This window comes from Petromyzon marinus, chromosome 27, assembly GCF_048934315.1.
Source record: "Petromyzon marinus isolate PM22_M1 ecotype Great Lakes invasive population chromosome 27, UKy_Petmar_22M1.pri1.0, whole genome shotgun sequence".
Lineage (NCBI taxonomy): Eukaryota > Metazoa > Chordata > Hyperoartia > Petromyzontiformes > Petromyzontidae > Petromyzon > Petromyzon marinus.
The window spans coordinates 7932813-7958949 of NC_133693.1; the positions used below are offsets into that span (position 1 = coordinate 7932813).

The window sequence follows — 26137 nt, forward strand, 5'->3', positions numbered from 1 at the left end:
TGTCTGCGCATGTGTATGAGTGCTTGTGTCTTTGTATGTGGGGAGCAGTGAGTGCTTGTGTCTTTGTATGTGGGGAGCAGCGGCTCAGTGGCTGGCGCGCTGCGGAACAAAACCACCGACCCGAGTTTGATTCCAGCTCACGGCCAACACCAGCGACGATTATCTGAACTGGTCCTGGGCCTCCTCGAAGGTCGACTGACAAATGAGTACCCGGTGCGATGTGTAGACATCGCCACTAGGGAGACAAAGGCGGCCGGGAGTGGTGCTGGCCACCCACCCCCGGGGGTGCCGTGCTGGCCTTCGTAGGTGATCGCTAACAGTGATCGCTAAAAAAAAAGTCTATTCAGGCAACACGGGGGATCTTATTTTTTTACATTTGTGTACGTGCGTTTGGGTGTACGTGTAAGTGTACGCCCTGAGTGTGCGCGTGCCTGTGTGCATCTTTGCACGCGCGATAAACGGACTCACCCGTCCCTCTCCACATCTTCGGGAGTGCTCGAAAACCCCTGCAGCAAATACACACGACACACGGACGCACGATCACGTGAGCCGGCACGGACACAACGATAGCCCAGCGGATCTTCAGGTCAGGTGAGTGTACCTCACCCATTCAGGCGAGGTGCGTGTACAGGTGAGTGTGCAGGTGAGGGTGTTTGGGTGACAGGTAACGGTGGCTGGGCCTAGTGTGTTGTTCAGGTGAGTGTACCAGTGCGCACTGGTACAAGTTTGCAGGTAAGGCCTCACGTAAGTGTCTTCCGACAGCCGAGTGGGTAAAGGCGAGTGTTTCGATGTGTGTTCAGGTCGGTGTTTAGCTGAACATTCAGGTGAGTTTTAGGTCATGCATACAAGTGAGTGTAGGGGTGAGTGTACAGGTGAGTGTGCGCATGTTGCAGGTGAGTGTTGGTACAGGTGTGTAGGAGCGAGCGTAGGGGTAAGGGTGGAGGTGAGCGCAGGAGCACGTGCGCAGGTGAGCATAGGGGTGAGCGTAGGGGCGAGCGTAGGGGCATGCATGTAGCGGTCCTCGTAGGGGTGAGAGCAGGAGTGAGCGCAGGGGTGAGTGCAGGGGTGAGTGCAGGGCTGAGCTTCAGCGCACCTGTGCGGAGCGCTGCAGGTTGGTGAAGTGGATGTCGGGGATGAAGAGCACGGGCTGTGAGCTTAGGTCGGCCAGCGCCTTGAAGAGGGTGAGGTCGCTCCTCTTGACGGCCGCCACCACCGAGGACTTCATGTCACCCGCTGAGAAAACGCGCACGGCGGAACGCACGCCACACCCGCAGCGTCAAACACGGCACGCATACGGCACACACACACACGCAGTGTTACCACACGGCACACTCGCGCAGCGTTAAACACGGCACACACATGCAATGTTGCACACGGCATACGCACGGCACACACACGCAACGTCATACACGGCACATAAGCGCAGAGTTACACACGGCACACACGCAGCGTTGCGGTTGCCGTGGGAGCCACTCACAAGCGTTGCACAGTGACACGGCAGCCTGTCCCTTGGCTTTCTTGCGCATCTGCTTGCGCTCCTCATCGCGGATCTTGCGCTCCGCACCCTGCGGAGACAACGGCATCAACAACCGCGTCAACAACAACAACCACGCTAACAACCACATCAACAACCACCACCAGCGAATACCACATTAAGAACCGCGTCAACTACCACACTAACAACCACAACATCAACAACCACGCTAACAACCACAACATCAACAACCACCACCAGCGAATACCACATTAAGAACCGCGTCAACTACCACACTAACAACCACAACATCAACAATCACGCTAACAACCACATCAACAACCACCACCAGCGAATACCACATTAAGAACCGCGTCAACTACCACACTAACAACCACAACATCAACAACCACGCTAACAACCACAACATCAACAACCACCACCAGCGAATACCACATTAAGAACCGCGTCAACTACCACACTAACAACCACAACAACTAACCACACTAACAAACCGCATAGAGCAACCGCATAGAGCGACCGCATAAACAGACGCGGCGCGGTACCTTGTCGCAGAAGACCTTGATCTGGCACGAGGCGCGGTGGATGGGCTTGTTGCTGCGATTGCTGTAGCTGTAGGTGTCGATCTGCAGGCTCAGCGGCAGGCCCTTGACGCCCTTTTGCGACGAGAAGTCCGTGCTCAGACAGTTGACCGCCACGAAGATCTGTGCAGGGGAGCGGGCACACGGCAACGCACACCACAAGTCAGTGGCAAGTCACGCCGCTCCTTGCCGGCGGGCCTCACAATGGCCGTGCCGGAGACGCCAAAGGTGGCAGCACCGGCGTCTCCTTTGGTTCAACGACCTACGTTTGAATTTTTAATTAAAGCTTTCGTGACTGCAGGGATTCATATTCTTGGTTCTTTCGGTAAAGTCACCACGTAGAAGGGAAACAATAAAATAATAAAAATATAAAACAATAAAATTCTCATGACGTTTCGACTGCAACACAAGCAATCATCATCAGGTGTGAAAACCACAACAAGAAAATTTGAAATTGTTTTATATTCTTATTATTTTATCGTTTCCCTTCTACGTGACTTTAGCGAAAGAACCAAGAATATGATCCACTACTCACTGGTTTTTTCGGTAAAGTCACGAATGTAGAAATACAATAAAATTATATTAAAACAAAAAACAATCACGACGTTTCGATCACAACGCAAGCGATCTTCATCAGGTGTCAAGAACAAGTCACGGAGGTAAATACAACAAAAAGATGAGAGAAAAGAATTCAACAAACCTGAAAAAACATATGACCCACGTTTGTTTTAGGGTTAGGTCGAGGGGTGGGGTGGGGGGGGTTGGCAACCAAAATAACAAGAAGAGTAATTTTTGATTCTCGAATTTGGTAAAAAAAATATTTCAAGAGCCGCAATGCATGTGAATACGAGGCAGTGGTCCTTAATAAACAACGTCACGATGCAGGCCTCAAAGAGTCGCATGTTGCTCCAGAGCTGCAGGTTACCAACCCCTAGGTGAGGCCAACATTGGCGGTAGTTTTTATGCCCAAATGTCCTTTAATATCCCCCAACCATCCGACAAAGATTATCACGGTTACACAGATATGATTTACACACGCACCCAAGGATCGATCATATTCTGAACAATGAAGCACCCTCCTCAACGGTGGCTTTCAAGACTTTGCGTGACTGAATTCAACTTCCTACGTTTTAAAAAAAAAACCTGCTTTTTAATCTAATCTAATGTATAGAGCGCCTTCACTCACGATGCGTGATATAGCTTCCAAAACGATGACAAAATAGAATGATGCAGGTAACAGGCGTGTACACGGACTGAGGAATGAATAACAATGAGGAATGAAAGGGCGATAGGGGAGGGGCGAGGGAAGGGAAGAGAATGTGTCAACTGTGCTTCAAGTCATGTGGTGTGTTTATGTAATGAAGAGTTGCACAATGGCCCTAATCAGAGACACTGCGCTGGCCCCACTAAAATCCTGGGTTCAAGATCCTGGGTTTGGGTCTCTGCCTATGTATGCTGAACTTCCTTCGCAACGTACGTGGCCAAGCGTGCAAATCAATCGGAAAGGTTCATAATGGCCGTGTCAGAGATATCTGAGCCAGCATTGGTGAGATGGCGGTTTAAGCCCTGGTGATACATGCGTGTGTTTATGTCCATTCTGAGCCATAAAGGTCAAGTCACATCACTCCACAGATACTATCCACAATGATGATATATACCCACAAATTTAACTACATCAAGCAGCCTCACAAAACGCAAGTCCTTGGAGAGAAACAAGAACTGTGAATGGGAATTCTAAAAGGAGACACAATGTAATTGGCGATTGGCGAATGTAAGTGATGATGGCCAATGCGACTGGTATTGTCTAAACATCCCAATATATGACAAATAAACCTGCAAATTACTCAATTGGGGTTATATGCAGAAAGTTTAACCCGAAACACCAGCAACTTGGCAGGACCCTGCTGAAAAGCGCTATTGAGGCTCTAATCTAATAGATAGGTTTACCTTCACGTAGCAGCGATCGTAATAGAAATACACTCGAACGGTATAACAAAGGACATTCAGTCACCGCACGCGCAAAGAGGGTTGTTAGCGAGCACCTATTAAGGCTGCAAGGCGCAAGCACGTGGCGTTCGTGCTGTCAGAGGCCTGCCACGAGGGGGCGCCTCAGGTGAACATTTCCGACAGCAGGTGAACGCCGGGCCAGACATCGCAAGCAGGGACCGACCCCTCCTCGCTGGACGCGTGTCTTTAGACTGAGCGTGCCACACTCCTCAGTGAGCGAACAGTCAGTGGTCGTATTGTCGTCGTTTCATTACCGCGCCTACTCTAACAAAACAACAACTCGACACGTTCGTCAATAACATCGTGGCTTCTAGCATAGGAAAAACGATATGATAGGTGACGTTTCGGGCAATGGCCCTTTTGCACAGCACAGAGTTCGTGTGCGCCCTGCCATTTTTTTCTGTTTATTTTACAAACGCTGCCGATAGAATTTTTTTTGTTTTTTTTTACAATTAAAGCCAGCTGTAAAGCATTTTAGATGAATAAGCGTCTCAAGTGGCTTCCGCAGATTTCTATCTGCCCTTGCAATTACCTGGGGAGCCCCGCGGGCAGGTATCCCATCGTGCTTTGCATGGGGAAGGTGATGGGGGTGGAGGGGGCGAGACTGATGATGGGGAAGGTGATGGGAGGATGAGTAGTGACTAGAGGGAGTGGTTTTTTTTAAAGAGTGGAAACCGCACAAAGATAAAGACAAAGATCCCCCGCATAGCCTTTAACATATTCTTGGGGTAAGTGCTGTTAGCGAACACCTATTAAGAACACACGCACGCACACACCCCCTGATCGGCTGTCTCATCCTAAGCAAATTAAAATACAACCAAAGTTGCAGGTGGGAGTCATTGTGTGCTTGTGTCTTAGTGTGTGTGCTGGTGAATAGATTTGTGTGTGTGCGTGCGTTTTGGTGAGTCGACACGTGTGTCGGTAAGCAGATGTGTGTGTTGGTGAGTGGACGTGTGTGTGTGTGTGTTGGTGAGTGGACGTGTGTGTGTGTGTTGGTGAGTGGACGTGTGTGTGTTGGTGAGTGGACGTGTGTGTGTTGGTGAGTGGACGTGTGTGTGTGTGTGTTGGTGAGTGGACGTGTGTATGTGTATGAATGCTTGTGTGCGTGTGTATGTATCTATACTGGGCACGGTCCCATCGGTGAGCTCCTCCGGCAGGCAAGGCTGCGTTGGCTGGGTCATGTAGCCCGCATGCCCAGCCACCGCATGTCGAAACAGCTTTTGTTCGGCCGGATCGAGGGGGCGAAACGGGCGCGGCACGGGCTAGAGAAGAGATGGAGTGATGTGGTACAGGAGGACGTGGAGCTGAGTGGACTTGCCGATGACTGGTACCAGCGGTGTCAAGATTGGCCTCTGTGGAGGAGGCTCGTGAAGGATGCTACTGGGCAGTTGGAGGCAGTCACCCTCCAACAACAACGGAGGGCGGAGGAGCGGCGCTCACAACAACGAGCGGAGCGCCGGGTGGCTAAAACACAGCAGGTTGGCACAGTAGGGGACACAGTTGGTGCATCAGCCAGTCATCTCAGTCAGTCGACCCGTGGCACCTGGGTCTGCCCCGTGACCTCCTGCCAGCGGGCGTTCGACACTTCACGTGGCCTCAAGGTGCACATGGCCTGGCACAAGCGTCGTGGTGACGTCACCGCCACTTAGTGACGAATGGCAGTTGTTGTTGTTGTATCTATACTGTGGGGAGCGGTCCTGTAGCGGTTAGCGCGCTGCGCTACGAACCTGATGACCCGGGTTCGATTCCCGCTCACGGTCAACACCTGTGACGATTATCTGAACCAATCCTGGGCCTCACCTAGTTCGACTCAGCCTCAAATTAGTACTTGGTGCGATGTGTAAACATGGCCACTGGGGAGACAAAGGCGGCCGGGCGTGGTGTTGGCCACCCACCCCCTCGTGTGCCGTGCCGGCCTTTATGGGTGCTCGCTAACAACACTTGCCCCCACAGTTTGTTAAGGCTATACGGGGGGGCCTTTGTCTTGTGTATCTATACATGTGCGTGCATACATGTGTATGATCGGACATATATGCGTGTGTGTGTGTGTCCGAGTATGAATACGTGTGTGTGTCTATCTATGTGTGTGTGTTTATCTATGTGTGTGTGTCTGTGTGTATATCTATGTGTCTATGTGTGTGTGTCTATGTGTGCGTGTATCTATGTGTGTGTGTGTCTAGTGTGTGTGTCTATGTGTGTGTATCTAGTGCGGCAAAACAACCCCCTACCTCCTCGCGGTGCCGGATGGGCAACTCTGTCGTGGACAGTGCTGTGGGGGGAGATCCAATTTTGATTGGCTCCTCCCCTCATGGCATATGTGTCCACCACAGGGGCTAAACGGGGGCTCTGGACGGGTGTGAGGGGCTGGTAACTTCTCCACCTTCAATTAATTACCACGAAACCACGAATTAAACATGTAACTAATAAGCTTGTGCCGGTGGCCCCGAGGGGACAGGCGTCTATGACGTCTCCTGGCCAAACCCCAATTGGGGGTTGAATCTCTACCCTCGGGGCTCCTCCAGAAACAACAAAAAGCCACTTCGTGTGGCCACGTGGAATGTTCGAGCGCTCACTGCAGAGGAGAGGCTGCCACTCCTCTGTCGGGAGCTGGACCGGTACTGCCTGGATCTCTGTGGCATTCAGGAGGTCTGGTGGACCGGCTCTGGCTCCTGCCACCATGAGGGGTGGAAAGTCCTCTACTCGGGGCAGCAGACTGCCAAACAACAGGGTGTGGCTCTTCTTTTGAACAAACGAATTGGACACTCCACCCCCACAACTAGATTTTTGTGCAGCCCATGGGCTTGTAATTACCAACACGCTGTTCCGGCATCGGCGCATCCACACAACATCATGGATGCATGCCGGGTCCAAGCAAGAACATCTGCTGGACTACATAGTGACGGACCAGCGGATGCGAGCCCATGTCCTTGACACCAGGACCTACCGTGGAGCTGATCTGCCCTCTGACCATCGACTAGTCATCTGTAAGATGCGCCTGCCATTCTTCCACTCCGGTGGTGGGTGTACACCCAGGACCCCATTCCAACATAAAGTGGCCTGGTCTCAGTTATCTGATGAAAGTTGCAAGCGAGAATTTCATCATCGCTTGCGGCTGGGATTGGCATCGTCCCCCACTCCTCCTGATGTCGAGGTTAAATGGGCGAGGTTTAGGACTGTGACTCATGCAGCTGCAATGGCTGTTTTGGGTACGCGGTCCAGACCTCCCCAGAGACCCTGGCTGACAGAGGAGGTGTTCAGGATGGTTGAGAAAAAGCGACAGGCCCACTGTCATCGGCTACAGAATCCCACGTCAGAGAATGAGGAGGCTTACCGCAGCCTTCGCTCGGAGGTTCGGAGAGCCGTGAGGCACTGCAAGGATGGGTGGTGGTCGCGGGTTGCTGAGGAGATGGAGTCTGCCTCAGTGGCCCGTGATCACAAATCTCTATTTAACTCCATCAAAAAAGTAACCTGCAGTGCCACACCTATTACCATCATTAGGGGAAAAAACGGTGATCCAATCTCCGACCCCCAGGAACAGGTTCACAGATTTGCTGAGCATTTCTGTGAGGTCCTGGGGGAGGGGAAATCCCACAGCCAGGAAAACATCGTGGCACAAAGTGAGGATGACCCTGCTGAGGCTGCGGTGCCTCAAATATTGGAAGAAGTCACCCCCTGTGAGTGGCTGGCTGAGGTGCCATCTGCTGAGGCAGTATTGAAGGCGATCCGGAGTCTGAGACCAGGAAAGAAAGCGGGCAGAGATGATCTCCCAAGCGAAATGCTGAGGGAGGGTGGCGTTTGTGCACAGACTGCCCTATATGACATCATAACAACAGTCTGGACCACTAGACGGATTCCGCAGGATTGGAAGGATGCCCTGGTGGTCCCCCTTTTTAAGAAGGGGGACCGCACAGACTGTAACAACTACAGGGGCATCACACTCCTCAGTGTGCCGGGAAAGGTCCTGGCATGGATTATTCAGCATCGCCTTGCCAGGCACGCTGAGGAGAGGCTTGCGGAGCCCCAATGCGGTTTCAGGAAAGAGCGGTCCTGCACAGATGCCATATTTTCTGTCCGTCTGCTACAGCAGAGGTGTAGGGAATCCAACAAGACCTACATCTCTGCTTTATTGACCTGGTCAAGGCATTTGATACCATCAGTAGGCCTGGGCTCTGGGTCGTTCTTCGTGCTTTTGGAGTACCTGACCCTCTGCTCACGATCATTAAGGACCTTCATGATGGTGAGCGGGCCCGGGTAAAACTACGTGGCCGGGAGTCAGAGCCATTCCCTGTACACCTTGGGGTGCGACAGGGATGTCCTCTGGCTCCCACATTATTTAACATCTATTTTGACCACGTAGTTCATGAAGCCTTCAATAGCTGTACCGGGGGAATCTCCATATGGTACAGATATAATGGGAGGCTAATCGATGCCCGGGTGCGGTCAAGGGATGGCTCCCTATTGCTCAACCACGTTATGTATGCTGATGATTTGGTAATAGCTGCTCAGTCAGAGGAGGAGTTGGAGACGCTGCTGCTGAGACTGGAGCGTGCCACTAAGAGATGGGGCCTTACCATCAGCCCCACCAAAACTAAGCACCTGCCTGGGTATTTTGTACCATCGGACACTCCACCCCCACTACTCCCAATCGGTGATGGGACAGTTGTGGAGAGAGTGGAGAGTTTCCCATACCTGGGCAGTGTGCTTATGACCGGCTCCAGTTTAACAGCAGAGGTCTCACTCCGAATCAGTCGAGCGGCAATATCTTTTCATCGGTTGTGTAACGCTGTGTGGACGCTACCTGGTCTGTCGCTCCGCACTAAGCTTCAGGTCTTCTCGGCCACAATCATTCCCTCCCTTCTCTACGCTTGCGAAACGTGGACCCCCCTAATGGAACATCTTCACCGGTTAGAAACATTTAGGCTGGCCTGCCTACGATCCATCCTGGGTTTAACCAGACTGGATTGTGTGAGGAGCTCACACATCCTTGAAAGATCTGGGCAAGGTCCCATCGGTGAGCTCCTCCGGCGGGCAAGGCTGCGATGGCTGGGTCATGTAGCCCGCATGCCCAGCCACCGCATGCCGAAACAGCTTTTGTTCGGCCGGATTGAGGGGGCTAAGCGGGCGCGGCACGGGCTAGAGGAGAGATGGAGTGATGTGGTACAGGAGGACGTGGAGCTGAGTGGACTTGCCGATGACTGGTACCAGCGGTGTCAAGATCGGCCTCTGTGGAGGAGGCTCGTGAAGGATGCTACTGGGCAGTTGGAGGTAGTCGCCCTCCAACAACAACGGAGGGCGGAGGAGCGACACTCAGAACAACGAGCGGAGCGCCGGGTGGCTAAAGCACAGCAGGTTGGCACAGTAGGGGACACAGGTGGTGCATCAGCCAGTCATCTCAGTCAGTCGACCCGTGGCACCTGGGTCTGCCCCGTGACCTCCTGCCAGCGGGCGTTCGACACTTCACGTGGCCTCAGGGTGCACATAGCCTGGCACAAGCGTCGTGGTGACGTCACCGCCACTTAGTGGCGAATGGCGGTTGTTGTTGTGTGTATCTATATGTGTGTGTGTCTATGTGTGTGTATCTATGTGTGTGTGTATCTGTGTGTGTGTGTCTATATGTGTGTGTCTAGTGTGTGTGTATCTGTGTGTATCTATGTGTGTGTGTGTGTTTCTATGTGTGTGTGTCTAGTGTGTGTCTATGTGTGTGTGTATCTATGTATGTGTGTATGTGTGTGTGTCTAGTGTGTGTGTGTCTAGTGTGTGTGTATCTGTGTGTGTATCTATGTGTGTGTATCTATGTGTGTGTATCTATGTGTGTGTGTGTGTATCTATGTGTGTGTGCGTGCATTCCACGAGGCTGGCTCAGGGGTGACTAGGGATGAATGGGGGGAGGTAGGAGGGGGGGGGAAGAGGCAGGGCTAGATAATGGAGTTGCTGGGTGGAGGCAAGGTGTGTGGGAGGGTGGGTGGATCAGGCGGACAGGTAAAGACTAGAGGGCGTGTGCGATTGGGGGGGGGGGGATTTCTTGAGTTGTTTTTGTGTTTTTTTTTCGAAGGGGGGAATTTGAGTCCGGTTTTCGGGAAGGAGGAGACGGAGAAAGAAAAAGGAAAAAGAACACCCACACGAATACCGTGGGTGCGGTGCGACTGAGATGTGGGATGTGCGGTTGGTGGGGGTGGGAGGGGGGGGGCACATGGGTGAGGTTCCACCGAGACCAAAAATCCGACTGCATTTCCCCCGACATCTTTCCCCCCTCTCCTCTGCTTCAGTTTATTGGCGGATTGTGTGCGTGCTCCTGGCCCCAGTGGCGTGCTTGCTACGCGTGCCAGCACGTGCGTGAAGAGCAAGCATTGTGTTTAAACGTGTTAGAACTATGTTGTCAACGACGGATCGTGGTTCTGTACCCCCCCCTCCCTCCGCCGCCCGCCCCCTGGTGAAGGAGACGAAGGCGGCCGGTCGTGGTGCTGGCCACCCAGACCCAGACCCTCGTGTGGCGTGCCGGCCTTCATAGGTGCGACGCACTAACAGCGCTTGCCCCAACAGTCTGTTAAGGCTTTACGGGGGATCTTTGTCTTTGTGTGGGGAGCGGTGGCATAGCCTCCCCTAGATATACTCAGCCTCAAATGAGTTCCTGGTGCAGTGTGTAAAAACATCGGCACCGGGGAGACAAAGGCGGTCGGGCGTGGTTCTGGCCACCCAGACCCAGACCCTCGTGTGCCGTGCCGGCCTTCATAGGTGCGACGCACTAACAGCGCTTGCCCCAACAGTCTGTTAAGGCTTTACGGGGGATCTTTGTCTTTGTGTGGGGAGCGGTGGCATAGCCTCCCCTAGATATACTCAGCCTCAAATGAGTTCCTGGTGCAGTGTGTAAAAACATCGGCACCGGGGAGACAAAGGCGGTCGGGCGTGGTTCTGGCCAACCACCTCCTCCGTGTGCCGTTCCGGCCTTCATAGGTGCTGCTCGCGAACGGCGCTTGCCCCAACATCTGTTAAGGCTATACGGGTGATCTTTGTCTTTCTTTGCGTGTGTGTGTGTGTGCATGTGTGTGTGTGCAGACACGTAGTGATGTCTATCTGCAGGATCTCGTGACTGAGCGAGGCGCCGTGTCAACAAGGCGAAGCACTCAGCCGTGGCCCCAGCAGGAACAGTCACTCAGTGCTTCCTCCAGCGCGCACACACATAGGCAAAGATACCCCCTATAGCCCAGACAGAATATTGGGTCAAGTGCTGCTCGCTAGCTAGATAGCTAGCGAGCCACCTTTGCCTCCATGACGCTGATGTTTACACGCCAGACCAGGTACTCACTTGAGTCGATCTCGGAGAGGCTCAAGACCGGTTTAGGTAATCGTCACCGAAGTTGACCGTGAGTGGGAATCGAACTCGGTCGACTGCTAACCGCTCCACACACGCGGGTAGACTATAGAGATGGCACGTGGTCAATTCAGTGCACAGACAAGCTGGACACCCACAACGAGAACGACTGACAGAAAGACAACGCGTGGCCGCCGATGTCCATTGGCTACTTCCCCTAGGTCGACTCAGCCTAAAATGAGTACCTGTGCGGTGTGTAAACATCGCCACTAGGGAGACAAAGGCGGTCGGGCGTGGTGCTGGCCACCCACCCCCTCGTGTACTGTTGCGGCCTTCATAGGTGCTCGCTAACAGCACTTGCCCCTACAGTCTATTAAGGCTATACGGGGGATCTTTATTTTATTGGCTACTTCACCGAAGCATTGGTTGTAAGTTCCACATGCCCGTGTCCACAGAGCAAAGTGGAACACATTTTTTCTGACTTCAGGAGGAATGATGATGATGGGGCTGAGCGAATACCTAACCAGAATATGAACTCGCAAACCTCCTGCTCGTGGTGGACAAGCGTCGACTGTGAGACAGGCATCTGGCCACGGCAAACTCACCCGGATACGCCGGATCTGGGACGCTTAAGCAGGATTGGGGGTGGTGGGCCCCGCTGTGGTCGCTGGAGACCAGGCCACCGCGCGTGGCGGACTGAGCCACTGGCATCACCCCGAAAGGACACCAGTCTCAATGAAGAGCATCAGATATCTCTCTCTAGGCAAGGACAAGTCGTGTAGCTAGCAGCTAGCGTGGGGGGGCAGGGGGTGCCTTGCCCCCACGCCATACCCTCCCTGGTGGCCAAAGCTACGAGTTGGGGCGCCCGTGAAAACCACCCCGAGCTACGTTTTTCAACAGCAAGCGTTCAAGAACAACAACTCTTAATTTGCGAATATGGAGCGCCTCCGCGGCGTTAAATGTCCGAGTCCGTGAGCGTAACGACGCGATAAGGCACGAGGAGCCGCGATAGACAGCCTAGGTGTGACCCTGCGAGACAGTCTTGGGTGCCCACCTGGCTGATTGCCCCACCCCCTGAGCTGATAATGTCGCTAACTCAGACCGCGTCAACCCACGCAGGGAAATTTCGTTTTCAGGTCCATACGGCGAACAGCCGTTTCAATACGGGCACATTGTGTTTTGCCAATTTGTTTGTGTTTATGCCTTGTGATGGGGCTTTGTAGGATGAACGTTGAGATTTATAAGGGGCACGGGGTGACCAATAAGGTCTGAATTCGTCTGTAATAAGGTAGGCAGCACTGGACCGAGACGACACGTGGCGGATTAAGAAGCCACTGGCATCGTCCCCGAATGGGCACCGGCCTCAACCAAGACCATCAACATCTCCCGAACCCCGTTGGCAGGGCTGACCAGGCCTGCCAAGCTACGCCTGGGGATCGGAGAAGCCGCCTTGGGTGGTGATACCCAGGGGACGCTGCTGGCCATCAGCCTCTCTCCCTGTCAGTGCCGTGGAGGTGCCTCCGACGTGGGCATCGTGACCCCCACCACGCACCTCAACCCCCAAAGGAGTGAACGAGACGCCCAGAGAAATCGCGCCTCTAACCCGGTCCGACAACAACATTGCCACGCACGCCACCCGCTTAGCTGGTTTAACAACCAAAAAACCATCACACGCTACAGGCTTACCCAGTCTAACGACTTAAACGCAATCGCACACCTCTCACGCAGCTGGTTTAACAACTTAAAACACTCTTACACGCCGTGGCGGCGGGGGTGGTGGACAGGGCTACCCAGTCGGGCAGCTCGAACAATAATCACACGGGGCTCACCTCACTCATCTGGTTTAACAAGCCAAGTCAGGAGCGAACGCTAATTGATTTTGCCCTTTGTGTGGTGGTGGTGGTGTGGGGGAAAAAAACAGAAGGCCTATCATTCGTGAAGGACGCGTTATAAAATCGCCACCATTCACTGATGCAGCAGCAGCGACGGGCATCGGCATCGCAACGGCCTCTGGGTTTTGTTTTGCGAGTGCTGCTCGTCGTGCGAGTGGCTTTGCGGGAGTGCTGCTGCTCTGCTGAGTGTTGGGAGTGCTGCGACGTTATTGATGTTGGGCTCTCAAACACCCGCACGCATTCGACATAGAGAGCCTGTGGACAAAATGGGACGCGCAAGCACGGGACACACACAGAATATACGGCACACGAGCACATGTACACACGCGCGCGCACGCACGCAGGACATGACAGATGAATATGCAGATCAAGGTCATACACGAGACACCCCACTGAGATGAACACTAGGGGAATGCGCCAGGGGGGGGGAGGGGGGCGAGCGAAGGGCATCGACAGGGCATACGATCCCGGATCACAATCACACACACACAGGGCATACAGCATCACAGAAGTCATATAGCATCACACACAGAACACACAGGATGACACACACGGCATACAAGACACGCGGGGTACACAGAACACACAGGATGACACAGGATGACACAGGATGACACACACGGCATACAAGACACGCGGGGCATACAGAACACACAGGATGACACACGGCATACAAGACACGCGGGGAATACAGAACACACAGGATCACACACACGGCATACAGGACACGCGGGGCATACAGGACACGCGGGGCACACAGAACACACAGGATGACACACCCGGCATACAGGACACGCGGGGCATACAGAACACACAGGATCACACACACGGCATACAGGACCCGCGGGGCATACAGAACACACAGGATCACACACACGGCATACAGGACCCGCGGGGCACACAGAACACACAGGATCACACACACGGCATACAGGACCCGCGGGGCACACAGAACACACATGATCACACACACGGCATACAAGACACGCGGGGCATACAGAACACACAGGATCACACACACGGCATACAAGACACGCGAGGCATACAGAACACACAGGATGACACATGATGACACACACGGCATACAGGACACGCGGGGGCACACAGAACACACAGGATGACACACACGGCATACAAGGCAGGAGCCACACACAGGGCACACACAAGGCATATAGGACACACGGTACACACACACACAGAAGGCACCTGTATACTCAGACCCGGGGGGGGGGGGGGCATTGCGAGTCGGAGCTGGGTTGTTGGCACCCCCCCCCCGGGCAGCGACAATGAATGAGCTCACCGCTGACACACACGCCAGAGGGCCCCCGTAATCCTAGCCCAACCGCACACACAGCCACACAGCCGCACACCTCACGCACGTAACAACAACAACAGACGCCGCCGTTTGTTCACCTCCAAGTGGCGGAGACGTCACACCACTGCGCTTTGTGCCAAGCTAGGCGCACACTTGAATTGTCGAAGGCTCGCACGCATTCATATACTCGCACACGAATACAAACGTCTATCCCCTCCCCCGAATAGCCGGAGCAGACTGTTGGGGCAAGTGCTGTTAGCGGTGGAGCACCTGTGAAGGCCGGAATACTTTACCCGCTGTGTGTCGTCGATGCCATCACGTCCCGGATTCGAACCTACGTATGAATTCGCGGTCGGCTCAGCGATGTAATAGGCACATTTTTTTAAAAACCCGCCTATGGAGACGGGCGAAGGGGGTATACTGGGGGTGGAATTTACAACCACGCGTGATCATTCCAACCGGCATGCATTGCAAAACGAGCAAACGGATTTAAATCGGAGCCCCCCCCCCCCCCCCCTGATGTCAAAGTGGAAAACTAAAAAGTTTCCGGGAAGTTGAGAGCTTCACAGAAGAGTAAAGGTGCCATGGGCCTGCCCCCCCAACGAGTTACCATCTACTCTTGCGTAGGATGGCAGCGGCAATATTCTATAAGTTGTTCACGAACTAAATGCCATTGTCGAGGTCTGCTAGCCTCGGCGAGAGGGCTTCAGCAGTGAGAGTTCGTGTCGTTTCGCTGTCCCTCCTCCTCCGTTAAAGGCGCACAAGACCGCAGTGGTTTACTGTGTGGGCCCGCAGTTTGGATTGCATGGCCAAACTGTGGGCTGCATCATGAATGCATCTCTATGAGTCTCTGTGAGCCTCTCTCTGTGTTTACTATACGGCCCGAAGTTTGGATCGCATGGCCACAGTCGCACTCCTGTGATCGCGTCTTTAATTCTTCCGTGTACGAGGTAGATGTGCGCATCGGCCTGCTGCTGGTGTTCTCATTTGGCCCGGGTGAAGCCCGGGTGAAGCGCGCGTAGCCCCTAACTTCGCTGTCATTCGTGAGGCTTCACTTCCCGGGAAGGGCTCGCCGAGTCTCGAGACTCTTTTGTTTTAGGGAGGGTGCTGCCAAGCTCGCAGTAAGGTGGTTTCGATGTTGCTACGCGTACTCGCACGCCGAGTAATTTGCAGGTACATTGTCAGCACTGGCATGTTTGGCCAAATACCAGTTACATTGTGTGTGCGTGTGTGTGGTTTTTTTTGTCTAAGGTAGGAAACCGGAGAACCTGGAGGAAACCCCACCCAGAACAGGGGAGAACATACAAACTCCACGAGAAGAAAGGTGTCCGAGTCGGAAATCAAACACAGGCCCTCCTCACTGCTAGGCGCGAGTGTTACCGAACGCCACGCACCCCCCCCCCGCCACCGAAACAAACATTACACGGGAAACGGCGAGGGCACACCTCTTCATCCAGCAGTGGATAAATCGTGGACAACGTTAGTGGTGGTGAAGGCACGCGGCACACCACGCAGACGGTTTATAAAGGTTTCCAGCCTCGAAGATCTTTTGAAGTAAAGAGGCGCGCGCTCAAAAGCAGCAGACATTCAACCGGCACGTTTTGTGACACCAAGAAAGACAGGACCAGTCACTGTCAGTTGACAAGACAAACATCAACAAGTGTACCTCACTTTTGTGAAACCATGAAAATGCCCAATCCAGTGACAAAACTTCCTGTCAAACCACACGACATTCTGCGAGTGTATACTTTCAGCAGCACTGGTCCAACACTCCGTTAAACTCGAACTCTTGACCGGTTTCTACAATACGGCATCTCAATCAAGTCAGGCCTTGCTCGAACCAATGGTTGCTGGTGACCCTCCAGATGTTATAGGCAAAAAAAAAACCTTCCCTTGAAGGAATGAGTCCCAAGTTCGACGCTAGTCCAGTGATGTAACATCCTTGCCAAAAACGTCCTAATCTGGGCCATCCGTCTCGCCGCTTGAGCGCCCGTGTCCATGTGGCCGAGCGGCACGCAAGCGTGCACACCGACGGGACGGTGACACAATACGGCCACTAATGTGGAGGAATTTGTTTACCTTGGTGCAGAAAAGCCACCGCGACATGAGGCACGAATCGAGGCAGACAACCTTTACATCTCATATCTGTCGTCACGCTCATGGAGCTAAGCCCCGGGGCAGACACGGGGAGCGGGGGGGGGATCTCGCCCTCTCTCCCTCTCCGACGCATGTGCACGCATGTGCGCGCATGGACGGGACGTGGAGGAGGTGGGGGGACGCACTCGCGTGGCACACTGGCATGCACGGCGACGAAGGCAAAGAGATATCCTCAACCGCGATGTATCGTTAAGACGAGGAGGGCTGTTAGCGAGCGCCTGTTAAGGCCGGCGTGACGCATCGAGGCACGGTGCAGCCAGCGCCGCTCACACTCAAGCTGGCTGATACTGCACGTGCGCGCACACACGCACTGCGCGCCAGGTATTCATTTGTGCCGGCCCAACCTAGAGAAGGCCCCGGTTCAGGTTCGACGCAACATTTCCCACTGATGCTGTGAATCGTGGTCAAGAGGAGCTGGGCAGTGGTTGCGTGTCCCATGCACGTACAAAGATTCCCCACCTCCCGACCCCCGTCAACTTCGAGACTGCTTCTGGGAAGCGGTGGCGAGCGAGAACCCAAAACAAACATCGACACGGCATACTGGGTGGGGGGGGGGGTAAGAGACCGAGCACCACTACCCGGCCGTCTTTGTTTCCCCACTGCTGATGTTTACACACCGAACCTGCAGGCACTCGACACAGCGTGGAAGCCGGGGCAGGTTCTGACGCCACCCGCCACTGAAGTTATCCGCCACCGGGAATCGAACTCAAGCGGCCGGGCGTCGTTGCGCAGCGCGCTAACCACCGCGCCACCACTCCCGCTCCCCTCGGCACATACACCCCATGTGTTTACTGAACAAAAAAAAACAGGCGCCTCCTAGAATGTCTTGTTTCCCCTCCTCCCCTCCCCTCCCTATGGTTGACAGTCGATGTGTCAACAGAGAAGTCCACTGCAGCTGGATGGAGGTGTGCAGGTTTCATGCACGGCTGAGTTTAGTGGCACAGCTCCCTACCTAGGCTGGGCTCTTTCTCCTCTGTTGCCGTCCACCGAGCCTTGAGATCGCACGTGGTGAAGGTAATCAAAAACAAGATGCCGAATTGAATGAAGAAAATAGACGCGGGCGGGCAGGGAGGTATGGATGTTATTATTATTATTGTTGTATCGCCGCCGTACAACTCGGTCAAAAGTCTTTGGCGCAATGGTACCGAATGGGCGAGCGAGTAAGCCCTAGCTTGTTGCGTTTCACACGGGCGGGCCTTGCAAGCGCGTGCGTGGCGAATGCTGAACGCGCGCACCCCATGCACGAGCGCACGATAACTATGTGTGTGTTGAACTCGCTTCACACCGTACGGAGCCAACCGCGCTAATCGGAGGTGCCGGACTTAACAGGGGCTCGGAACCTTGCCTCCCCCTCGAGCCGCGAGAGATGATGCGGGCACACTCTGCTCACCCCCCCCCCCACTCTGCCCACCCCCCCCACTCTGCCCACCCCCCCCCCCCACTCTGCCCCCCCCCCCACTCTGCCCACCCCCCGCACTCTGCTCACCCCCCCCCCGCACTCTGCCCACCCACCCCCCCCCACTCTGCCAACCCCCCCCCCCACTCTGCCAACCCCCCCCCCCCACTCTGCCCACCCCCCCCCCCACTCTGCCCACCCCCCCCCACTCTGCCCCCCCCCCACTCTGCCCCCCCCCCCCACTCTGCTCAGTCGTGACGTGCCGCGCAGCCACGCCAAGGCGCACCGCTCGCTCGCTGGAGGTGGTTCGTCAGGGGCTGGGAGGTGATCACAATCAGAGATTGCGCCTCCGGGGCCATAGGTTGACAGATCAAAAAGCAACGCTCAATTATACACCCCCCCCCTCTCCACCGTTTTACATCGACACGTATCCAGAACACAACACGGGCACTCACGTACGCGCTTCACGCCCACACTTACCCCTTACACGTGTGTGCGCACATGTATACACACACACACCCGCGCCACGCATGCTGCGGACGGATGGATAGTTAGAGACATCCTTTGTCCATGAGCAGGGTAGGAGCCTACTAAGACCAGAAAGTATATATTTTTTCCTCTCAAGGAAGAACTGGGTTTAAATATGTACAGCAAAACCAGCATGGGCATACATTGACTGTGATGCAGAGATGTAGACCTACCCACAGACTTACAAAGGTCCGTAGACTAACAAAGCGATGCACGGACTTAGTCTTCCAGAGACCCAAAACGTACACAGAACATTCCAGACTTGTATTGGCTTACAGAGACCAATAAACTTACATAGAGACCCATATGCTTACACAGAGACCCACATACTGTGACACCCATGACTTATATATTGAACCCCATAGACTTAAGAGACCCACAGCTGACATCAATACCCGCGTGTCACGCATGCACGCACTCTACAAGACGGAGAGACTCCCGTCAATCAAGCGTGTGGAAATTCCACATTATGGTGGCAAGCACAACGATCAGTGCCGACTTCTCGGCGTGGCTTGCGTTGAGCAAGAGGCAGCAATCCCACCGAGGTGAGTTAGGGATGTCGCTGCTGCTGCCCCCATGGTGGTCTGCCACTCCCCACCGTCCACAGGCGTCCGTGCCGCCGAATCCCTGCCCCCTGGTCAAGTCCAGCCTCGAGACTTCTCCTCCCCTCAGCCCACGACCGACTCACTGAGTCCATGAAGTGTCTTCGATCCCACCCTAGCTTTCAGCTGACGGTGGAACTTGTTATCTGCGTTGATGTGACGGGCCCCTATTGGCTGGCTTTTGGGGGCCGTGGGGGGGGGGGAACTATTGGCGATTCTTATTTTCCGTGAAAATCATTCCTGGGTTCCACGTGGTTACCCGCAGATAAACACAGATACAGTAAAATGTATTTTGCCGGCACGTCTGGGTAACTCCTCTTACCTGCGAAAGCGCAGACAAGAGGATGAATCCATCTGCAGGTAACAGCAGCTTCTTTGGTCCACCAGTGGGTGCGGATAACAGGAGGAATGGATCAAAGGGGCTGCACACGTACCTTGCTGCCTTCTGCGCATTCAGATGCAACAGAAATCCAAATTGTATTGTGCCGAATACAGGGGTCCCGCTGACGGTAGAAGCCATGGGAATTTAGAATCGGTGCCCCGTACAAATGCCGAATCTGCCTCCGGTGAGGATTGCTCAACTTACTCAGTGAGCCGAAACACCGCGTGCCAAATTGATTTGTTTTGGCTGTGTTGGGTGGTGGAGGGCTGTATGTATGTAAGTTGAGCTTCTCTCACACCGTACGTAGCCAACCGTGCTCATCGGAGGTACGGGGGAAGGACCACAAACTAAACGCAAAAAGCAGCTTTAAAGAAATTAGTTTTTTTTTATCTAGATTTAAAAGTGTATAGCTTCAGTGGCTTGCTGATATCGAAAGGAAGAGCGTTCCAGACGGCCGCAGAAGCGCATCTTAAAGCTAGTGATGCGGTGACCACCGTCTTTGTTCGATGGCTCGCCGAAAGCCGCCGCTCGCTGCGAGGATGACCGGAGCTCACGTGATCATGGTTTACGCTCTCCTTGACGCGATCAGCGAGGCATTGCGTTGGGTCATTTGTGGTAAGCACTTTGTGTGCGATGGGCGCGACCTTGCAACGTATTCAATGGCTCTTAACGACGACGAATTAAAAACTCCGGTCGGTCGGTCGGTCGCTCGTTCTGGTCCCAATGTGATAGAGGATGCGCTTTGCTCGCAGATAGCCCTGAGGCCTGCGGGAGGGTGCACGTGCGTGCGTCGCTGTGTGGTATGTGTTATTTTGGGACAGCCTGTATTATTCTGGGAGATTACCTGATAACCGCAGGTTTTCACAACGCACACGAAGAGGTGGTTGGGGTGGGTGGGTGGGGGGAGAGGAGTGGAGGAGGAAGAAGAAAGGGGTAGAAGTCACAACTGTGACAGAAGAAATATGACATGTACTCACGCCCGCGCAGAGGCATGCGTGTACGCACGCTAACAGGCATGGCACACGCACGCACAGGTAATAAACACAACCACCAAAACGTACGAGACGCAGAGAAGGAAACGTTGAGCATGTTAATTCCTACATATTCCACTTTCGTACTCTTACAAAAAAAAACTAAGACAAAGATCTCCCGTATAGCCTTAACAGACTGCTTGGGCAAGTGTGGTTAGCGAGCACCTATGAAGGCCGGCACAGCAAGCAAGGGGGTGGGTGGCCAGCACCACGCCCGACCACCTATCTCCCTAGTGGCGATGTCTACACACCACACCAGGTACTCATTTGAGGCCGAGTCGACCTAGGAGAGGCGCCCAGGACCGGTTGAGACAATCGTCACTGGTGTCTGCCGTGAGCGAGAATCGAACTCGGATCGCCGGGTTCGTAGCGCAGCGTAGCGCTAGCCGCTGCACCACCACTCACCACACACGATCACAGATACACCCACACCTTTTCTCACACACACACTCTCACATAGACCAGCTAAAGACTCTTGTTCATGCAGAACTCTCCGGAGCCCTCCCCTAGGAGAGTTTGTATTTGGAGAGGAAACCGGAGTGCCCAGGGAAATCTAACACGTACGGGGGGGGGGGGGGGGGGCAGTAACGTTCAAAGGTCCGCACGTATGGATTCAACAATCTTTGTGCTGCACAGTCAGCTCCTGATCTCCTCACAATCCAGGCCCACGACACCTGGTATTCCCCCCAGAAGTTCACAACCACCTCCGATTAGCACGGTTGACTGCGTACCAGTGGCGGAGCCACAGTGGGGGGGGGGGGGGGGGGGGGCTGGGGGGGGGCTCAGCCCCTCCTGAAATTTTAGGAAAGTCGATAATCGGGACGACCGGATATCCGGCTGCTGCAAAATGCTGGCTGCCACCTTGTGCTGCCCTGCAGGCTGCCACCTTGTGTGCTGCCCTGCTGGCTGCCACCTTGTGCTTCCCTGCAGGCAGCTTGAGCGGCAGCCTTTCGAACTTATCGAACTTATTAGCCACATCAGCGGCTCCGACCTATTAATAAACTCCGCGTTCAAATCCAATAAAATTAGTTTTATACGTTTGTCGCGCCCATTGGAAAACATAAACACTGGATATCTCAGAATATTGAAGTCAGCCCCCCCAAAGTCAAAATCCTGGCTCCGCCCCTGCTACGTACGCTGCGAAAAACGTTCAATATACATCATACATACATCCCCATAATACCGACGACCAGCCTCAAAACCCTGCTTAGCTCCCAAACTCTGACCAGGTTGGGCACATTCATGGTCGATTTTGTCCCAGACAGCACAACTCCTGATATGGAGCGAAATGCACATTCGTGGAGAAAGTATTATAATATTTTTTTTTTAAATCGGTTAATACATTTTCTGATCAAACAACGTGCATTGGTCAGGGTGAAAACCGAAATTGGAATCGCAGTGTACGTGGCTGCTGTGCCCCTCTAGCCCCCCCACCACCACCTCACTAAAACAAAGTCAGCAAACAAGGAAGACAAGCAAATGTTCTCTCCGCCAACCAAAACAAACACCGCGCTTCCTTTCAACTTATTTTTATAAGGCTCCCTGTCGATCACTGAAGCGGAACATATCTCTCTTACTCAATGTGCCCGTGCACAAAGTCGCACGTGCATATCCACCGAGGTTTAATATTGGTACTCTGTTAACAACGCTGTTTGGCCCTCCCGGGGAAAGCCTCGGCGAGTCTCATGGCGATGAGGCTCGCCGAGGAGGGTCCCTACGCTGGGAATGTTTGGCCAAAGGCCCTATTGGTTGCCGATGACGTCAAGGGTTGAGGTCACTCACACCTCAACGACTCTCTGCGCGTCCTGCGTGTGTCGCCACCAACATTTTAAGGCATTTAAAAACAAAGTAAAAAAAATAATTTCCAACTTGCAACTTGAGAAACGACGAATGGGAACAGAGTTTAGTAAATTAAAAAAAAATATCCACAGACGGGGATTAGCCTCGTAAACAATTTCAGTCCCCGGCTTATTTTAAACTTGGTCATAGGTTGTACGTAAGTCATCACCGTTTGCGTAGATCCCTGCCCGATTCCTTCCGGTCAGATTGAGTGCTCGCTTGTCTTTGTACAGTGATCATTACTCCAGTCAGCACTGTAAGCCGACAGAGTCACACAGAGGGGTAAGCGAATTGAACACCGAGGGCTATCGTGACCAGTACGAGTCATCATTGGATTTTGGGCTAAATCGCGTGTGTCACAAAGATGACAAACGCTGTTCCTAAACTACGAGCGAAACGTCGTTCCCAATCGTTAACAGCTCGTGGATCGCTCTCCAATACCACCGGATGTGCTGCTGCCGAAGCAGCGGTAAAGTGCAACGTTGGTTCATCACGTGGCGACATTAATTGGCCGCGTCGGGTGGAGGAGGGCTTCACGACACACCACCTTTTTATTTAAGCTGATCTGACTCGGACATGAATTACGAATAAGGCCCAAGTGAAAGCTTCTTAGAACGTGCTCTCTTGTTGCCTTGCGTGGTTGGGAGGAGTGGCGGAACGAGCTCCACCCCCCCGCTGAAAAACCTCGCTTAGCGAGGTCGCCGCAATAGACGCACTCTGCCAGCAACCAACTCCCTCTCTGTGCTTCAAGTCGAAAGTTTCAGATTCCATTATGTTTAAAAAAAATTACTAAAAAAACCGTGAGAAATCAAGGGACCAAGACGAGTGGCATTTTGCTCAAGAGTTGCTCGGGTCACCGAATGACAAACGCAAAACAACTGAAATGTAACAAACCTAAAAATGGGAAGAAAAACAACTGCCATCACATGGGAAATCAAAACGAGTATTGCGCTTCACGTCGCTCGGCCTGGAGGGTTGAAGAGGCTCCGGAGTGATTTATTTGTCGTTTTAGAAATGCGATGCAGGTTTTTTTTTTACGTGTGGCCTTTGAGCCAACCCGCCGTGAATCATTAAAATGCAAGAGTCATTGGAGGAACTATTAATTTCCTTAAAAAAAAGTTTCCACCAACCCGAATGTGAACATGGGATTGGCAATCAAATCTCGTCGGAGAAATTCGGTCAAACGATATTTTTAATCCTTCAAAGTACCTTTGGCTACAAAAACACGCAGTGTGGATATATTTATTTAAAACATAAGTTAAGGCTCAACTGGCTGCGTGACTTACAGCGAAGTTTTTTTTTTATAATGTATTTACGTGAATTGGTGAGTGCAATCACGCCTACAAAGCTGCTGCTTGCAAGCTACAAGCCACACAAATTACTGAGCCATTTTTCTACTCAAGTTATGTAAAATCCAACGTGAAAATAAACGCACGGAGACATCGAGAGACAGAGAGAGAGAGAGAGACTCGGGGTGCGTTGAATGGAATCGCGAGCTTGTGGGCAAGGCTTGCCCCGAGTCAAGAACCGCACCCTTGCAATAACTCGTTTGACGACATTGTAGAGAGGCAATCACCCTCGCCCCAAACAGCCCCACAACACCCCCACAACACCCTCCACACATCCACCCACCAAGTCCAGCCTCAACACCACGAGCAAGCGATCCGAGAGGCACGCACACCGCAACAGCACGGCATGACACACCAAACACAAAGATACCCCCCCCCCCGCCGTGTAGCCTGAACAGACTGTAGGGGCAAGTGCTGTTAGCGAGCAGCACCTGTGAAGGCCGGCACTGTGGCACACGAGGGGGTGTGGTGGCCAGCACCACACCCGTCCACCTTTGTCTCCCTAGTGGCGATGTTTACATACCGCACCAGGTGCTAATTTGAGGCCGAGTAGACCTAGGGGAGGAGGCCCAGGACAAATTCAGATAAGCGTCACTTGCATTGGCCATGAGCGGGAATCGAACTCGGGTCGCCAGGTTCGTGTGTTAATCACTACACTGCCACTCCCTGACACACACGCACGCACACTCTCTGCACACACTCACCGTCCCGCACGAGCGTGGACACACACACACACACACTCTCTGCATGCACGCACACACACGCATACACCTTGCCCCAGCACATACAAACAGCCTCCCTGTATGTCCGCACGAAAGCACACGGGGGCACACACACACTCACCCCGTCTAATAGGCTGCTAGGGCAAGTGCTGATTAGCGAGCACCTATTAAAAGGTGGTCGTGGTTACAACACCACGAATGCACGCCTGGCCACCTTTTTGTCCCGGCAGCACAGATAGTCCTTCGCGTGACCTACTCGCTGTGCTGCACTGCCCTTGCCCACTCCCGGCAGATTGGGCCCCCTTTACTGCCTCAGGAGCGACGACAGGAAGTGACCCGGATCTTTTGATTGGCAGGCAGGAAAGGCAGAGCCGTGGGGAGCGAGGATCTCTGGGATTGGAGTTGACAGGTTGTGATTTGGAAAAACACGAGCAACGTTGTGCCCGTGGCAGACAACCCGCGGGAAGGGGAGTAGCGTCAAGGATGTAACACGCGCGGAGAGAGTCAATTTGAGTGAGAAGAGAACGCAATGTAAAATAACCGGAAGAGGAACGGCGAAATGGGAGCGAAGGTTCGGGAAAGGTGAGGATTGGGGAGGGAGAGACAAAACGAGGGCCTCAAAGCTGCCGCTGCACGGGGAAGCGGCGGAATCTGTTCTCACAGTGGGCGGTGACAGGGGGAGGAGTTCAGAGTAGGCGTGGCCACGCACGAGTCTCGTGATTTATGGGAAGGGGCTTGAGCTGATTTACATGTTTTTGAAATATATTTCACCATCTGCATTCTGAGAGCGAGGTTACATTTTGCATATTTTAATATAGCATGCAAATAAGCTTTGGTTAAAAGTAAATAATTTCGATCGTATTCCAACTGTGCCGTTGGCACTGTGAGATGAAGGTTCCATTCACTTGTGAGCAGTGCATCACCCTGCGTTTGGAACAGCTACTGGAAGGACACATCACTCAACTGTTTCTATAAATTATTTTATTTTACCAGGTAAGCCCCATGGAGCTATGTAGCTCTTTTTCAGAAGTGACCCGGTTACAAATGATAATTCAACGAAGTGGCTTATCACGTGAACATTCATAGCACCCAAATACTCTAAGCACATGTTTCTGAATGTGGAAGGGAAATACCGGAGAACCCGGAGAAAAATTCACGAGACCACGGGGAGAACATGTAAACTCCAAATATACAGCAGGCGTCAAGGGTCGGGATCGAACCCACGACCTCATGTATACCAGGCGAAGTAGTTAACATCTCGCACTAACAGATACTGCACTCTACCACGGACCCTGCTACAGAAATGTTCATGGCATGATGGTCGATAAACCGAACTTTAGCATCTTCGGAGTCGATAAAACAACGACCACTATGCGTGGAAGTCAACAGTGGTTGTCTTATGGAATTTACTCCCTCCGTCATAGGAATGTGGAGTTTCCTACCACTGGCTCTAAACGAGAGAAGAGCACCAACGCCTCAACGTTCATTTGAGTGGGAAAATCGCTCCGACTGACGTTTTTGCAACGGGGGAG

General features: G+C 53.3%; 1 protein-coding gene across 7 annotated transcripts in view; it reads right to left on the minus strand.

The window, feature by feature from the left end:
* Positions 1-26137, minus strand: part of GRHL2 (grainyhead like transcription factor 2) — an 80611-nt gene that overhangs the window by 11035 nt on the left and 43439 nt on the right. For all 7 annotated transcript variants that reach the window (XM_032961583.2, XM_032961586.2, XM_032961582.2 and 4 more), the window contains 4 exons: positions 2041-2199; positions 1478-1565; positions 1094-1233; positions 469-506 (listed from right to left, as the gene is read on the minus strand). In XM_032961583.2, the coding sequence (XP_032817474.1) occupies positions 469-506; positions 1094-1233; positions 1478-1565; positions 2041-2199 (425 nt within the window). The remainder of the gene's footprint in view (positions 1-468; positions 507-1093; positions 1234-1477; positions 1566-2040; positions 2200-26137) is intronic.